The following is a 17896-nucleotide window of genomic DNA, read 5'->3' on the forward strand; positions in this document are numbered from 1 at the left end:
CTATTGGGAGGGTCAATCTTGATTTCTGTTGAGTTTGGTGCAGCCTCAGATTCAGGACAAACATTTGCTTTAGTGGTGTCCTCATTTCCCAGTGATGTGCCATCTTGCATTTTGAGAGTTGTTGGCTCCTCTGTTTCCCACGGACAAACGCCTGCCTTTTTTATCGTCTCTGGTTCTGCTGTCTCCCAAGGACAAACGTTTGCTTTCGCTGTGTCGTCTTGCATTTTGATTGTATCTGTGCTTGTGGCGGATGTCATTTTCTCTGGTTCTTGTTCTCCGGTTTCCCAAGGACAAACACCTGCCTTTTTTATCGTCTCTGGTTCTGCTGTCTCCCAAGGACAAACGTTTGCTTTCGCTGTGTCGTCTTGCATTCTGATTGTATCTGTGCTCCTGGAGGCTGACATTTTCTCTGGTTCTGGTTCTCCGGTTTCCCAAGGACAAACACCTGCCTTTTTTATCGTCTCTGGTTCTGCTGTCTCCCAAGGACAAACGTTTGCTTTCGCTGTGTCGTCTTGCATTTTGATTGAATCTGTGCTCCTGGAGGCTGACATTTTCTCTGGTTCTGGTTCTCCGGTTTCCCAAGGACAGACGTCTGCCTTGACGCCAATGTCTTGTTCTTTTGTCGTTTCCAGTCGTATTGACACAATCTGAGGAACCGCAGTTTTGTCAGGCTGCTCTGTGTCCCAAGGACAAATGTTCAGTCTGGGACTGTCGTTATCCTCTGTAGGCGCGGATAGAGCGTTCCATGGACAAATATCTACCTTTAAGGTAATAGACCCATGTGAAGATGATTCTATGGGTGGCTCTGCCTCTTCCCATGGGCAAACGTCTGTCACGATTTTAGGCGGTTCAGGGAACTCCCATGGGCAACTTTCTGATGACTTGCCTGGTAGTTGAGTTGACAAATTAGATTGAACCACCTGTGATCTATTGGTCTCTAAAGGGTTCACATTTTGATATACAGCCTCACTGCCTTCCACCTCCCATGGGCAAACATTAGCATTTGCATTGTCTTGTCTCACTGAAAGCTGTGTTGCTGCATGCAATGACTGCTTCCTCTGTTGTAGCTCTCTGGATACTGGGATGTTTGATGTTGCAGGAGTATCCTGTATCCTTGGGCACACGTCAGCAACCCCACTGTCCTGCATTTTCACAGTATTCACGTCCTGTGTTTCCCAGGGACATACACCTCCGTGGCCTGGCGGTTCCTCTACTTCCCAGGGGCAGATATTAGGTTTGGGCTCACTCTGCGGTGTCTCCCATGGACACACATTTGCCTGAGAATTAACAGCACCGTGTGCATATCGACCACTGCCTGTCCTGTGGGTGGAAGGAGTTCTGGAGGCGATACCTCCAGTTTCCCAAGAACCCTGACTGTGATTACTGTTTTGCCTCGATGGCATATTGTGTCTTGGGCTTTTGTCTGTAGAATCAATAGATGACATTCTGATTGCATGTTGCTTCTGAAGTAATGGTTTCCCATCAATTGAAGTGATACTTTTTCTCTGTAGGTACTTCCTTTCCACACTTGGATTTCGACTAGGTATGGGGGACTTGGACGATGATATGGACGATGATATGGAAGCAGTTCTCTCTCTCGTTTCACTCTCGTGGCTCTTTTGAGAAATAGAGTCATCCTTTAAATTCGCACTGCCTCCCTTAGCTTTTATATCCAGAGATACTTGCTTGAATGTTTTCACTGAGAGCCACTTTTGAGTGCTGGTTCTTAAGGAGAGACCACGCGGACCCTTCAGAGTGGAAGGTCTCGGAGAAACTGGTGCACTCGTGGAGACTGGAACCTGCAGGGGTTCGCTTTCTACAGGCTTTGGTGGTGGTGGCGGTGGGGCATATTCCCAGGGACATATAAATTTGGCTGTTGGGTCTGCGGCCTCATCCCAAGGGCAAACATCACCCTTGTCAATTGACTGTGATGCCTTGATGGCACCTATCGTCTGGTCTTTGATGTTGGCCTCTGGACTGGCCTTGGTCACCAATGAGCCTGCTCTGTCAACCTTAGGTATATCAACCTTAGGGCAGGGTATATCAACCTTAGGGCAGGGTATGTCAACCTTAGGGGGGGGTATATCCACCAATGAGTGGGTAGATTTCAGACTCAAGGACTTCTGAAGTTTGTACTGATCAGGATGCAAGAGATTGTTTTCAAGGGTCAGATTTTGTGCACTGAGAGACTTGGAGACCCCCGGTGGGATGTCCAAGGAGTCTGTCATCGATCGTTGAGAACCTCTTTTGGCGATTGCGTTCAACACACGCAAAGAAGGGTTTCTCTCCACAACATGGTCACTTTGGGATATATGCACCGGTGAGCTAGATTCCCTGTAATTGATACTAAGGGTTGACCCCCTCCTAGAAGATTCAGTATATTGACCACAGCTAGGTTCCCTGTAATTGATACTAAGGGTTGACACCCTCCTAGAAGATTCATTATATTGACCACAGCTAGGTTCCCTGTAATTGATACTAAGGTTTGAACCCCTCCTAGAAGAATCCGTATAAGGAACACCTCTGAAACTCTTCATTCTATCTTCACGACTGCTGCTGCACTGTCGGCTCAGGGGCGCAGCTATGCTTTTAATTATGGACAGGCATCGAGAGGCTTGCTTCTTCGGCAGGTGAGGGTTGTTAGACGCCATCTTCTTGGTCTTGTTGACCTCGAGCTGGGAATATAGTTTCCTCAGCTCTTCCTGGTGAAGTTGAAGAGGGGATAAAATGTATGGAGGCATTGGGGAAAGGGTAGCATGTGGTAAAGGTGAGCATGAGAAAGGGATATGGGGTGGAGAAAACAAATATCATGTTTTCAATCATTCAATCATGTTGTATATGCTGAAAATTCTAGTTAATATAAAGTCATTGTTTAGTACGTGCTTCGGTGATGTATAGCTACAATTATGGGATGTTTATTTAGTTTTACCAGTGTTTCTTTTTTATTTCAGAACTTCCTTAATTATGCTGCATGCACATTGACGGCATAGCTCATGGGGGGAGGGTTGGAGATTTTACCCGAATATCATCTGGGTCCAAACTGGGGTCACTATAAGCAGAGCAGAAGCTGCTGTTGAAATAGTTTCCGGAACGGCGCAGGTCCACTTCATCTTCATACACCTCTCTGCACATCTCCTGTCTCTTTGACTTGGACACATGAATAAACTGCAGTATACAGACACAAATATAACATTATGTAATCAGTGGGTGCCCCTCACTTCACACAAGTGTGATTTGAAAAAAAGAATTGCCATTACCTATTCATAATTTCTGGTATCTAGTACACAATACAATACAACATAGTCAATACACTTTCTTGTCAGGAAGATAGATTCAAAATCTCGAAATACCTTGGGGATGAAGAGAAGGGCAAGGGTCACAGTAATGGTGACATGTGTGTGTGTAAAAAACATCAACAGCATCCAGTCAGGGTGAAGAGAAGGTAAGAAAAACCTGAAGGAGACAGAACAAACTTTACTTTACCGTACTGCCAGCAATGTCGGGCACTACCCCCTCCAAAACCTGGCGTTGTGTGTTCCCCCGGCTTTGTGTGTGCCCCCCCCCCCCGTGAAGTCATTTGGCAGCCTAATCTATGGACTTTTTTACTATAACGTTGTGGGTGCCCCCCCAAAGGCGCCCCTCACTTCACACGAGTGTCCCAATGCATGGCTTTTGAAGATTACGTCATTTGCCAGCCAAGTCTATGGACTTTGAGGATATTACAATGTTTGTTTAGAACACTTTAGGGGGCACTTTAGAGTCAGCACCGTATGACGTAAATTGTTTGTAAAATGGTAAATGGTGCATTATATAGCAGCCTTTATCCAAGGCGCTTTACATAGATTGTGCATTACATTCACCCATTCACACACACATCCATGCACCGATTGCGGCGGAAGCCATGCAAGGCACCAACCAGCACATCGGGAGCAATTTGGGGTTCAGTGTCTTGCCCAAGGACACTTCGACATGTAAACAGGAGGAGCCGGGATTCGAACCGCCGACACATGGATCATTGGACGACCTGCTCTACCTCCTGAGTCACAGTCGCCAAGTCTATATGGACTTTTGTTTAGGGCACTAAAGGATGACATAAAACATCATGTGGCCGATATATATATACAGTGGGCATCCCTCACTTAGTCACTTCACACACAAGTGTGATTTTTGAGGGGCACTAGCCCCTCCTATATACATGCTTTTTCCCCACACGTCTCAATATTTGCCATTGACAATGAAAGGAGATATTGGGTCAAATGTCCACCAAATATATGACTTAAATCTTGTCCCCACACGTCTCATTTTTGCCATTGACAATGAAAGGAGAAATTAGGTCAAATGTCCACCAAATATGGCGTAAATTTGTACGATGACAAGAGCGCCCCCTCACTTCACACGGGTGTTATCTTAATATATTACTAGAGGTATGGCTATTTAGAGGGGGGGGCTAATGAATCTTGGTTTACATAGAAGTCAATCAATTGGGCTTGTTTTGAGGGGGGCTTAGGGGGAGCTGTCTGTCTGTCTGTCTGTCTGTCTGTGTCCATTTTATGCCCATATATATGTATGGAGATCTATGTATCTGTCAGTCTTTGTCCCTTTTATGCCCACATATGGGCATTTCGTTTGGGGTCGGTTCTGGACACTAGATATACGAACTTCTGTACGACAGGCGCCGTTGAAGTCGTCAGTCCCATATGCACATGGTGTGCACTGCGCAATCAATCAATCAGAACAGATAGATAAAGGTAGTGCTGGCCGGCTGCTTACCGGAGAAGGTGAAACATGGAGGAGAGCAGCAGCTCATTGTGGACGGCATAGCCCATGTACCGAGGCTCGTGGAAGGCTGAAGGGACTGGCTTGACAGCATTGACCAGGGAGCTGCCCCAGCACAGCAACAGTAACTCAGCTGTGGCATGAAAAAGGACACACACCATTCATCTCATCAATGGTATGGAAAAAATCACGAGGACTCAAGAGTACAAGAAAATACATAAAATCACGGGGGGAAAATATGATAGCATGTTAAGTGGGCATTGCACAATACCTGTACATCATTTTTCAGTGCCTGCATGAGCATGGTTGTCTTTTTTTTAGGTTCAGCATTGGAGTTAATTTCTCTACTTGACAATTTACAGTATTCTAAAAGACCTACTGAATGAGTTCAATGTTATTTGTAACTCAAATCATTGGTTCTAAACATTTTCAGGACCTGACCCCCCCAAAATAAACTGAACTGGTGACCTTCCACTCTGACAAGCACTTGGAATTGTAGTAAATGTAATGCCTCAGCATTATACATTCAGTTTGACTCTGTTGGATAAATATTGTGAAAAAAGTATACTGTATTAAAAATTGTCACTTCACTGTCATCTGGGGACCCCCCCAAAATCGTGGGAGGAAATTGGCTATCCCAGAGGAAGTCCAAGTGAACACTGGCTGGAAAACTTACAAACTACACACAGAAACTGTCAGATTTTGAAAAGGTCTTATAAAACCCCCACAAAAACTGTCAGATTTTAGACAAAGACACCCTAAACCAAGGGTAGGCAACTATACATTTCTTCTCGGGCCAATGTCAGTCATGGAGATGACTGTATATGGACTTTCAGTATATTATAATAAGTAGGCTATAATAAAACTTCTTTAGGTGGGGATAGTTTTGGATAGATTTGGATTTTTTTTTTTAAATACCCCAAAACAAAAAAACTAATCATATTCTCAGAATTATCTCAAGGGCCAGCTATTATTTCTGGAGGGGTCTGTTTTGGCCTGCCGGCCACCTGTTGCCTACCCCTGCCCTATACCCTGAGGTCTTTCTGAGAAAATTCACAGAAAAAGTACAGGAAAAGTACAGAAAAAGACTACACAAGGAGAAGTGCCGCAGCAGCCGGCTTCAGAGATAAACTAGATAAAGTGCCCCTCGGGCTCTATCAAAGATGGTTTATGTATGAAGATGGGCAAACTTCATTGGAGCCACTAGACGCGAAATGGTACACAAATGTAATGCACCATTTAGGTTTGCAAACCGCCATGAAACCCGATAGAAGAAGAAGACACATTTAATTTCACTTTTAAATAATGAATGAATGAATGAATGGAAAGGAATGAAGCAAATTAAAAGGTGTACTTTTGAAATAGTCGCTTTAGTCTCTTGAAGTCCTCCAACCATATAAATTCAAGATTTGGATCTATCTTATTAAAAAGTCTCTCCCTAGTTGTAGAATGGCATTTCAATTTCCTTTAGATCACACAGACTACATAATCTATCCTCCTCAACCGTGCCTACATATCTGCCTGTCTCAATATGCAGACCAAGTACAGCTCTAATTTGGGCACATAAGGATCGTTTCTAATCGTTTTAAATATGTCCATTCATTTCACATTATAATATTCACATATTCTCATATTCTCATTTTAAATAGGGGGCCAGAGCCCCCTATGTGTTGTCCGTGAAATTGCAGATGGACAGAGAGAGGCTTCCGGACTCATCTCAAATCTCCAGAGAGTTTGTTGCTGGGATAAAGAAATGTCATTAACAAAGTAGATTTTCTCCTGATTTGTCTCGCTAAAAGAAGCCATTTTACTATGAATATCTTGTAAATATTGTGTGCCTTGTGATGATTGGGTCCAGTATTTAGTTCAGTGACCATGGAGTTAAGGAATGGTTCAGAAGCTGTGTTCACGTTCATTCTCCCATTGGAAATGAATAGACTCCAACATTCTTCCCGTCTCCTAATAATGTTACCGCCCACCTCACGCAGATACGGGAAGTAAAGCAAAGTTGGCCCTCTCTTGCTAATTCTCCTCTTGGGCTCTATGTAGCCAACACTTCGGAAGCAACTCATTCACTGTGAACGTACGGTCGTGATTTTGTAGGAATAAAGTTCAGTACTTTATACAACACTATTTCATTTGATGATGTGATGCCATAGTTCTTCATAGTTTGTATTATTTGTGTTGCGACGTTGACATGATGACATGAGTTAGGAACGTCTTAAATCTCCTGTTAAAAACGAGAGTTCTGTATGTCTGGCCTCGTGGGTGGGTGGGGATGACTGGGAAAGGAGTTGTGGGAGAAAATGTAAAAGAGTCATATTCTCTGTCTGTGAAAATTGCATAATGTCATACTCTTTGAATAAAATGTACTTAAAAAACGAGAGTTCTTCATGGATATCTCCGGTGTTGCCATGTCCGCTTGTTATAAGCGACTTGGAGCTTGGCTTCTTTTCATATGCGTCATTGTGAGCTTGTAGATCAGATATCTTTAGTAGATAGTTTTTGTTTTATACAAATAGAAAATAAAAACCTGGCACAAAACATTCACAAGCCTAAATAAGCATAAACTTTAGAAACAAGCCCCAAAAAACGCAACCTAACCTGTCAATATTTTCAAGCATCTTTACTGAAAAACAAGACCAAAGTCGCTTACTGTATAACAAGCGGACATGGCAACACCGGAGAAATCCATGAAGAACTCTCGTTTTTAACAGGAGATTTAAGAGGTTTCTAACTCATGTCATCACGTCAACGTCGCAACACAAATAATACAAACTATGAAAAACTATGGCATCACATTATCAAATGAAATAGTGTTGGATAAAGTACTGAACTTTATTCCTACAAAATCACGACCGTACGTTCACAGTGAATGAGTTGCTTCCGACCGGAAGCTTTCCGGCGGCCCAAACTTAACCTCGCCTCACCAGGCTTTCCACCACCTCGGAGGAAAGCCTGGTCTCTGTTTCAAAAGTCTGCATGATCCTGCCGGGAGCGGATGATATCGTTACGTCATGTTGTAGTATTGTTTTGTAGTCGACAGGCAGGAACAACAGGCGGCGGCAACTTCCTTTTCCCTCTCAATAAAAGCTCTCGTAGCCTGTAGCTTTTATTGAGAAAAATCAGTTTGATGGAAAAGGAAGTTGCCGTTGCAGGTGTGAGTGAAGCCTAAGGCCTCACTCACACCTTTACAACAGACTGATGCTTGTTGTATGTGATGTATAGCTGATGCAAGCTCGCAATGCATTTCCAATGGGAGTCACATGGTTTGACACAACATTTGTGTTGTATGAGGGGGTGGGGGGCAGTCGAAACACAGCCGAAAGCCGTACAACACAAATGTTGTGTCAAACCATGTGACTTCCATTGGAAATGCATTGGGGGCAAGATGTATCACACCCTTTGTATACATCTAGCATGCATCAATGTTGTATGCTAGATGGAAAGGTGTGAGTCGGGCCTGAGAGTTCATTCATGTGTTCAGCCACTCACCCACGGCCATCATGTCGTCCCAGCGGTCCACGTAACAGGAGAGGAAACCCTGGCCGTCCGACGTGGTGGTGGTCACAAACACTGGGATGTTTCGCTCCCGGTTCTGCATAACACACACTGTCCACGCACACAGGAACCAGATGACCGTCACCAGCATGACTCCCAGCATCCTGAGCAGATGTACGCTGGACAGGTACGGCGCCCTTTGAGCTGTGCGCGAGAGGAACACCCTCAGCACCCTGCGGAGACACGCACATCTATCAGCTTTCGTCCATTGATCTCGCAGGGGGAAATCAGTCACCAAGAGGCAGCACAGCATTTAGAACAGAGTAACAAAAGTAGGCCTATACTGTCTGTCGGTTACAGCAGTACAAAGGGAAGAAATATCATCACAGAAGCACCATCAATGATGAACAGCACTGACCATGTACAGTAACTGCAATGTCCCTGTTTGTTCCCCGGTGTTTTTTTGTTTTGACGAATATCAATATATATACAATCAGCTTTTAGCAGCAAGGTTTGATAAAAAAATGGGGGGAAAAAAACGAAACATTGGATGAATATTAAAAGTTAATATTAGTATAAGTAAATATTAATATGACATTAATATGACAAACTTAATTAACTGACCGGTACAATTTCAGCGCCACTGTTCCATAGACAATGGAGAAGCCCAACATTCGCATCCAGCGAAGGAGGATACACCGGAAAGTACTGGGTTTGAAGTATAAAATGATCACCTTGGAAGGGAAAGAGAGACATGAGTCAAACGAGGAAATAATCAATACATTTATGTACCCTTGCAATGAACAGGACAGCCTACAGATCAGTCCCTCCATGTTTCATGAGAATCTGCTTATCTGTTTTCAAGTTATTGTCTACCAAACAAACTGTGGCGGTTCTTGTATTTTTGTATTTGTTTTTACTAAGGATAAGGTTAGAAATAAGTTCAGGGTTATAGGCATAGTTTTACTGTTCGTTTTCGAATCCCAAGACTAATTACATTGCCGTGCGCATGCAGCGTAGCAAGCAGCAAAGAGCATAGATTACAATACACTGCCACATGTTGCTGGGTTTGTTGAATTAATTGATTCATCTATTGGGGAACCACTTTATAATGTTCAAATGAAAAAGTATATATAGATATACAGTGTAATTCTTTTGATTATCTTTCCGAAAGGAGATGTCCACGCGATTGTGTGTAGATCAAGGGGCCTGAGAACTGGAAAGGTCAGCATAGTAACCCCAGTGAGATGAAAGGGTATATATTGTACCCACACGCAACCTTTCATCTGCCTTTACCGTACAAAGTGGCCGTGGGCACATTTATATCTCTATATTTATAAAATATTTCCACCAGTTGTGCACGTGTTTTCTATGCCTGCATACAGTGGGTTGACAATCATTTATACGTTGCTTCGGCATGCATCGTATTTTCAACCACTCAAGCCCTATTTAATAGTCTGACAAATGGCAAAGGTAGCGATCTAGAACCACACATCGCCATCGTCATGATGCAACCCATTGTGAGTTTGTAGATCGCTTCTGCAAGTTTTGCAATAATTTGACTTTTTTTGAGTGGTGCAACCACTCCAAGGAACAGCAATGTCCGTGACGTTAACCCACCCATGCACCTATGTTACTGTGAGCACGAGTATGACTATTAGTACCAGTAGGGGCGCTGTTGCCATAAACAGAGAGAGAGACAGTGCAGCACTGTTGCCTGCTAATATGAGAGAGAGAGAAGGGGGGAGAGGGGAGTTGCACCACTCAGTTCACACGGGTGTGATTTTTTGCCTACAATGACATGCCCAAAAATAGGGTTAATGTGGTTAAATAGTTAGCTAGGCCTACTAGCCAGCTGGGAAGAAGAGAGCAGTGATGAGGCACCTGGCTCATGCCCATGCCTGGCTGCAACAAATCATCCCAGTGTTTAGAATGGATAATAAGATGCGTGGCTTAGAAGAGGGAGGCGAACGGAGCGTTAACATGTAAATGCATCAAATCCATCGAACGGAATGCCGTGCTCCGTTGCATTCAATATGATTGATGACCTCCAAGGCCCCCATGCACACCATAAGCACCAGCATCAGCAGACCTGCAGGGCAACCTCAATCAATGCTTTTAGATAGATGGATGGAAATTGATGGCCGACTTTCGCAAGCGGTTCTGCCATTATTGGTATAATGAATCTGCGGATTGATTCTCACATTTAACCGATGACATGTTATGAAAGCAATGGCTTGTCCCGTTAGAATCTGATCTCAGGTCAGAATGAAAACGGTCAGGATGCAGAAGACATTTTTTAGGATCTGATCTCAGGTCACTAAGGTCAGAATGGGTTAAGCTCATTCGTACTTTGGCGCGTGACGGTGTCGCGCATCGAAAAACGAAAATAGCCGACCTACAGTACAAGCTCCCACCGTCAGCTTGTAGTTTGACTACTTTTCGGCGTGCAACACCGCCCTGCGACGGAGCATAGATGTGGCTTTACACACCACCACACACAAACCCTCCCCAACCACTCCCAGTTCTCTCTAAACCATCCATTATGATATAATAATCCCTGGCACTGTGCAGTGATCTGAAAAGAGCTCTAATCTCATACTCTCACTCACTCACTTAAGCCTGATTTATACTTTATTGTACGACAGTTTCCGTGCGCCGAAAATAGTCTACGCGCGGCCCAACAGGGATAGCTTGTAGATCTGCTATTTTCGGAGTATAAATAAAGCATTAAACTCACTTACTCACCGGGAAGTAGAGCAGCAGAGCGCCGAAAAGGATCGTCTCCAACAGCAGCAGACCTGAAGCCCGTATCCTCTTTGGGGGGAAAAAAAGGTGGAGTGGTTGGTTGGAAGGGGGGGGGGGGGGGGGTTGGGGGGTAATTGAGGTTAGAGATTGTGGAATAAAACCCAGTTAGACAGACAGAGGGAGGGAGTGAGTGAGTGAGTGGAACAGACAATAGAGAGGAGGGAGAATGGATATTGACGTTAGAATCATCATTGCAATTATGTGACTTATTATGTTACTTATTCATTATCAGCATAATTGCTTTCGCACCACTATAGTTCTCAACGTGGGTCCCGGGACCCCCATGTCCCTGTTCCAGAGATCTTATCAAATGGAGGTCCATGGCCTAATTATGATCAAACTAAATGAAAAGGTTGTTATTCACTGGCTTACACGGCCCGATGCCTTGGCAATGAATGATAATGAATTATATGATGGCAATTTAAGAGAGATCACAGACAGTGCTGTATTTGAGCAATTTCACCGTGATTGGGTTAATCTAAGTATTGCACCATAGTCTAGCATTCAAGGTTAAAGGTTCAAGTTTATTTAGTGTCCTCGAAGGGCAAATTGGGTTGCAGTGGCATAGACAGACATCAAACAACACAATAGAAATAAAATAAAAATAATAACGTACTACAGTACGTACACAGAGACTGATACTGTCAAATAATGCTGTGATGTAATAAATGCTCTACCATGTAATGATGATGATGTATAGGTTAGAATAATAATAGATTCAGGTTCGGTAACTAAGGTGTTTAAAGCTATGCAGACTAACAAAGCAACAGGACCGGATGGAATGTGCGGAGGAACTAACTCCTGCATGGCATTGTCTTTTTCAGGTATCAATCAACACCCATACAGTGACAGAATTCTGGAAAAAGAATCAATTATAGTTCCAGTCCCCAAAAAGCCCTGTCCTCAAGAGAATAATGACTATAGGCCAGTAGCATTAACCTCCAACATGGTTAAATCCCTGGAGAGAATCCTAACTGAGGAGCTCCGAAAAGAAACAGAGCGATCACTAGATCCACATCAATTTGCCTATGCAAGGAATCGCGGAAGCATCGGATTTCCATTGGCCATTACAATAAGGATGAAGGAATAATGATTTTTACAACTTGCAGTATTTAAAGCAGCAGCAATTAAACCACTATGTAAAATGCTGTGCCTTTCTGTTGCAAGGACTTTTGAATGTTCTGCAATGCATTTTCTAAACCAAGATGATCTCTAAATATTTGAAATAACTATTTTGTTATTGATTGATTGATTGATTGATTGATTGATTGATTGATTGATTGATTGATTGATTGATTGCATCATTTCAGTGAGGAGTGACCATCACACTAAAATGACTGAACAGATAAGATTTCCGTTGATGCATTGGTTTGGAATATACAGTAGAATCAAATAAAGTCTGCTGCATATGAGAAATGCATTTGGACGTCTATGAAACAACTTCCTTATTATTATTCTTTCGTTTTTACGAATTTACGAACAAACATGACTGGGCAGCTATACTTGCCATCAGGTAGGCCCACATGTAAACCCTGCAACATTCATGACAATGACAAAAAAATAATGTATGGACAATATTATGCCAGCTATGGGTCCATTATTGCCTTGATTGTAAACCCTTTGGTGGCCTTGAACAACCAAAGAATTATGCTATGAAAAACTGGTGTACAGTATGTGGCCCATGGTGACATCAGCGAATTCTGGATTAAAAGCGTTTAATAGCCTAGTTATGCCCCAAAATCTATAAATCTCACACTTTGGGAGTATTATACATGACTAATACTATTTTATTGAAAATATTGAAACTACCGGTTGTTGCATGGCTTGTTGATTCTGTCTTGTTTTTAACCCATTCTGACCTGAGATCAGATTCATACGAGGTTTCCACTGGACACACACTGGTCTGATTAACCCATTCTGACCTGAGATCAGATTCTAAAAATGTCAGTCGTTCTTTGATTTAAAAAAAAAAATAGCAGACCTAATAGCTATTGAAAAATAGCTATAGCATAACATGATGCCAACACCAAAATGGGTTCCCGTTCAGAATGGGTTAAGTGGTGCAACCACTTCCTTAAGTGACTATGTGTGTGGGTGGCTGCCTGCCTGGGTAGCTGCCTGCCTGGGTGCGTCTGAGCACGAAAACAGCATGGTTGTTTTTCACCACATGTGCGTAACCTAACACACAGCACAAACACACACACGCACATATTAACTGTATATATGGTGATTTCGGGTGTGCCAGTATAGTACAGTGACAGTACAGTACAGTACAGTACAGTAGAGGGTATACAGTAGAGGGACCCCCAAACGGTAACTCTGTCATTTCTCAACCGTTTCGGACACGGGGCGGCTCGCCGGAATCGGGCCGGCACCCTGGGTGCGTTCCTGCGGGTCCCCCCCCCCCCCCTCTCTCTCTATATATATATATATATATATATATATAAAAGAATAGCCAAATACACCTCACTCACCTTATGATGCCGATGTTGATAGGCCGCCAGCATGCTGAGGAATACCAGGATCATGGCGAAGCACTGGATGACCAGCATCCAGACCCTGAGGAAGCGGTTCTGCTGGGCCAGGCACGGCGAGCCGTCCTCGCAGCTCTTGCAGCCGGGCCAGCAGGGGAGGCAGACGGGCATGAGGGGGTAACAGATGCTGCTGCTGCTGCCGCCCGTACCCGTTCCATTGGCACCTTTCCTAAAACCTGCGTCACACATAATACAATACGTGGGAAATGCATTGTTCATGTTCCATGTAGTACTAGTGTAACTATATGCTGTATAGGTGTCATGAATGGTTATGTGGGAGGACTGTTAAATCCTTAAATGTGCACAAGAGGATGTAGATTGACACGATAATGGACTTTAATTTTTTTTTTTATATAATTTTTATCCCATGATTTTGCAACCCATTTTTTCACCCAGTGTCAATTATCTAATGTAATCCTGGGCGCTACACTTCCTCTGCCAACCTGGGGGGGGGGGGGGCAGCGGACTGACCTCATGCTTCCTTCTATGCATGAGGAGTCCAAGCTGCTTCTTTTCACCTGACAGGAGGGAGTTCTCCCGGCCGGACGTAGCGCGTGGAAGGAACGCGTTATTCCGACCAGTTAATTTCCCCTCCGTCAGGCGCCCCGGCTGGCCAGGGGGAGGTAGTTTAGAGACCAGGATTACTGCATGTTTTTTGTGAGGGTACCACTACCTACCCTAGGGGACACGGAGAGAACATGCAAACTCCACACAGAGAGGCCCTTTCGCCAACCCCAACTCGGGTGTGGGCACTGATGACGCGGAGGAGAGGACACGCCGCCAGCTCCCACAACGGGAATCGAACCCAGGACCTTCTAGCTGCGAGGCGACAGCACTACCGACTGTGCGGCCAGCGTGCCCCGATAATGGACATTTTAAGGACAGGCCCTGCTGTATATTTATTTTTAACAGGCATGATGAAAGATGATAGTGTGTTTTGCTTTTCAACTTTACATTTTTAAATGTCTGAAAACATTACCAATTAACAGTACTAACTATAACACACAAGTCTAAATGACCTGAAGGCCGTGCATATGCATATACTGTACAGGCATACAGGGAACATACATTCACTTGCAAATTGCCTTTTAGATATATTGTCTGGACCTAATGGAGGCATTAGAGGAAATGCCAAGGGTTAACCAAAATCAGCACGTTTCATCCGGTGTGAAATGAAACATCAAATTCCAGCCAGTATACCGTAGGTTTCAAGACACTGTGGCTTGCTTTGGAAGTGTTTGATGGTCGGATGGACAGACGGACAGTTGCCATCCTTATATCCCGCCCCACCATTAGTGGGGATAAAAAAATATTTCGCTGTTGAATAAAGTTTAATCTAATGATAATCTTCTTTCATGAGCAGTCCATGTTTCCACGGCTATTGTTTCCGTTCCAATTCCCTTTGAACATTAAACTATACAAATCACTGCCAACCACAATAGTTGGTCTGTGGGTGTACATAACAATATACACATGGTGTCATTAATACCTGCAACGACAAAGAACACAAACCCTTGCCAACTTCTCAGCTGCACAAACACAGCAAATTGTGGAGGAATCAAACCCAGTCTCCACAGTGGTGAGCTACTACTTACTGTACTTACTAAATACGTTACCCACTGATTGGGCCTTAAAGCAACAATAAAAGATGACCAGATAAGAACAACCAAGACTGAAATAACAATAACAATTGCTCTTGCTCCTCTTATCTGTGCTGTGGGGTGGTTTATATGTATTCGGGCATTCATTAAAAAAATCGATGCATCGACGCATCGACTTCATTAACACAAGCCGATTCAAATTAGGAGAAGTCGAAAGGAAAAATGTTTACATTTTCATTTGTTTTCCCCATATTATTTTTGCTCTACAGAATTCAAACTGTAGGATTGGTTATTGTCACGTACATAAGTAATTATTTGCCTTTGCCTTAGCCACAGCCTTAATTAACAACCTGCAGCTGTGTTCTCCTTTGATGTGCGCTCTCAGGGCTGTATTTTGCGTGTCTTAAGTACCAGGTCTTATTACCTAACTTGAGTAAACTAAAGACCTGGAGGCGTGATCAATGCCATTTGGCTATTCTGAGTGTCCAAAGAGCATTGATCACGCCTCCAGGTCTTTAGTTTACTCAAGTTAGGTAATAAGACATGGTACTTAACTTAAGACACGCAAAATACAGCCCTCAGCGTGTCCCACTAATTGACTGGCTGTTGAACTGCACGGTGTCAGAGAAGTACAGAAGCGCGCAAACTTTCTCCCCAAACTTTCTCCCCCCGACCCCCGTGCTGACAAGTGACCAGCTTTACGCACGGGACGCATGAATATCTCCGTCTCCGGTCAGTGTGGTTGTTTGCATGGCTCAGAAAAGACGAAGCTTGAGGACGTTATGCTTGGAGTTGTTGTCGGAGGAAAAGTTGTTGTTCACGGAGGAGGAGGAGGAGGAGGAGGAGGAAATGTTCACGTTGTGAACGTGGAACGTAATAGCAGATTGTATTCTGATGTCATGATGTGCCAAACTGTTGCTGGCTGTAATAATGTTGTTAATTATACCTATGACCTATGTCTTCTATTGTGTTCTGAAGTTACACAAGGTATTTTGCCACTGTGCTGCTGCGCTGCGCTCAGTGTGCCGTGCCAATTATGCCTCGTCTGTCTGTTGCGTTCTCTTTTCTGGTCTATGTGCCAGTGTGTGCGTGTATGCCATTGCCTGCACTGTTTAGTGTTTACTATAAAATTTATTTTATACCCGCCCCCTGTTAAAGTCCTCCCGGGCCGCCGGGGGTCTTCCCGGGGATCCATCCCCCCCGTCATAAAACGATGCATCGACTCAACTTCGACTTTACTGTCGACTTGGAAGAATCTCAACCCGTTAATGCTCTAAATATGTATATATTTTTGAGTGGTGTAACCACTCCAAGGAACAGCAATGTCCGTGTCCGTGTGTTCACCTATGTGTTCACCTATATGTGTAGGTTAACGAGCACCAGTATAATGAGTACCAGTAGGGGCGCTGTTGTGCCAGAAACAGAGAGAGGGATAGTGCTGCACTGTTGCCTGCTAATATGAGAGAGAGAGAGAGAGAGAGAGAGAGAGAGAGAGGTTGGGGTGGGGGGGAGTTGCACCACTCAGTTCACACAGGTGTGATTTTTATCTCACAACCAGCTTAGGTGCAGGCATCTAGTAAGGATGCCTCCCGAGCGTCTCCCTAGGGAGGTCCTTGTTGCACGTCCCACTAGTAGGAGACTCCCGGGCAGACCAACGACCAGATGGGAGGAATACAATGCCACACTGGCTTTGGAACGCCTCGGGATCCTGTTGTAGATTAAACAATCTTCCAAAGATGAAGGATTGACAAAGTTCTTCAGGGTGAAGTATTGAGAATGTATTAAGAAGATTCGGCAGAGAAACAACATACAGAGAGTGAGGAACAGGCCTCCTTGCCCGTTCCAGCAGCCCCTCTGGGCGCAAGCCTCCCCAACCCCATTCTCAGACAGTTCTTATAGTCTTAACAGAGATGCTATACTGAATGTCCATATAAGGATTTGCGCTAAACATAAGGGCGACAGACAAATAGTATACATTCGCTGACAGCGTGGAAGGAGTCAGGTCAGCTGTTTTGCCTAGGTGTAATCCTGGGCACTACTCTCCCTCAACCAACCTGGGGAGAGCACCGAACTGAGCTCATGCTTCCTTCAATGCATGAGGAGTGAGCAGGCCGCTTCTTATCGCCTGACAGGGGGAGTTTCCCCGGTAGGGCGTATAGCACGTGGAAGGAACACGTTATTCCAACCAGTTCCTTTCCCCTCCATCATACAGGATTAATGCATGTTTTTGTGAGGGTATACCTAACCTAGGAGACACGGGGAGAACATGCAAACACTTCCGCATTTGCTAATCGAAAGAAGGCGGAAGTAGACGGTCATTCCGGGTGCTTCAAAACGCCACTGAGCAACTTCCACTGACATGAATAGCGGAGGGGGCGGAGCTTCGCGCCAGATCAGTCTCTATCCTTAAGTTTTAATACTCAATGGTATGGACGCTGAATATGCGGAGAACACGCCCCCAGCGTCCAAGACGGAAATCGAACCCGGGACCATTGAGCTGTGAGGCAACAGGGTAGTGGTTTGTGTTAGTGTTGTCTTACCTGTGTCCACTGGGGGGCTGTAATATCCCCTTTTGCAGTGGCAGCAATACTGGCCCAATCGAAACCCTTGGCCTGGACGGGGCAGACACTGCACAAAATAGCAACAGATATTTAGTACAGGTATATCCTTTATAAG

General features: G+C 44.3%; 1 protein-coding gene across 1 annotated transcript in view; it reads right to left on the minus strand.

The window, feature by feature from the left end:
- Positions 1-1018: 1018 nt before the first annotated feature.
- Positions 1019-17896, minus strand: part of gpr179 (G protein-coupled receptor 179) — a gene marked incomplete at both ends in the record, with an annotated part of 24693 nt that continues 7815 nt past the window's right edge. Inside the window, 10 exons of the mRNA XM_080758831.1 lie at positions 1019-1113; positions 2522-2702; positions 3019-3165; positions 3351-3453; positions 4771-4909; positions 8272-8510; positions 8902-9011; positions 11026-11094; positions 13560-13795; positions 17761-17848. Coding sequence (XP_080614957.1) covers positions 1019-1113; positions 2522-2702; positions 3019-3165; positions 3351-3453; positions 4771-4909; positions 8272-8510; positions 8902-9011; positions 11026-11094; positions 13560-13795; positions 17761-17848 — 1407 coding nt within the window. The remainder of the gene's footprint in view (positions 1114-2521; positions 2703-3018; positions 3166-3350; positions 3454-4770; positions 4910-8271; positions 8511-8901; positions 9012-11025; positions 11095-13559; positions 13796-17760; positions 17849-17896) is intronic.

Source organism: Protomyctophum bolini (assembly GCF_963924005.1).
Source record: "Protomyctophum bolini genome assembly, chromosome: 3".
NCBI lineage: Eukaryota > Metazoa > Chordata > Actinopteri > Myctophiformes > Myctophidae > Protomyctophum > Protomyctophum bolini.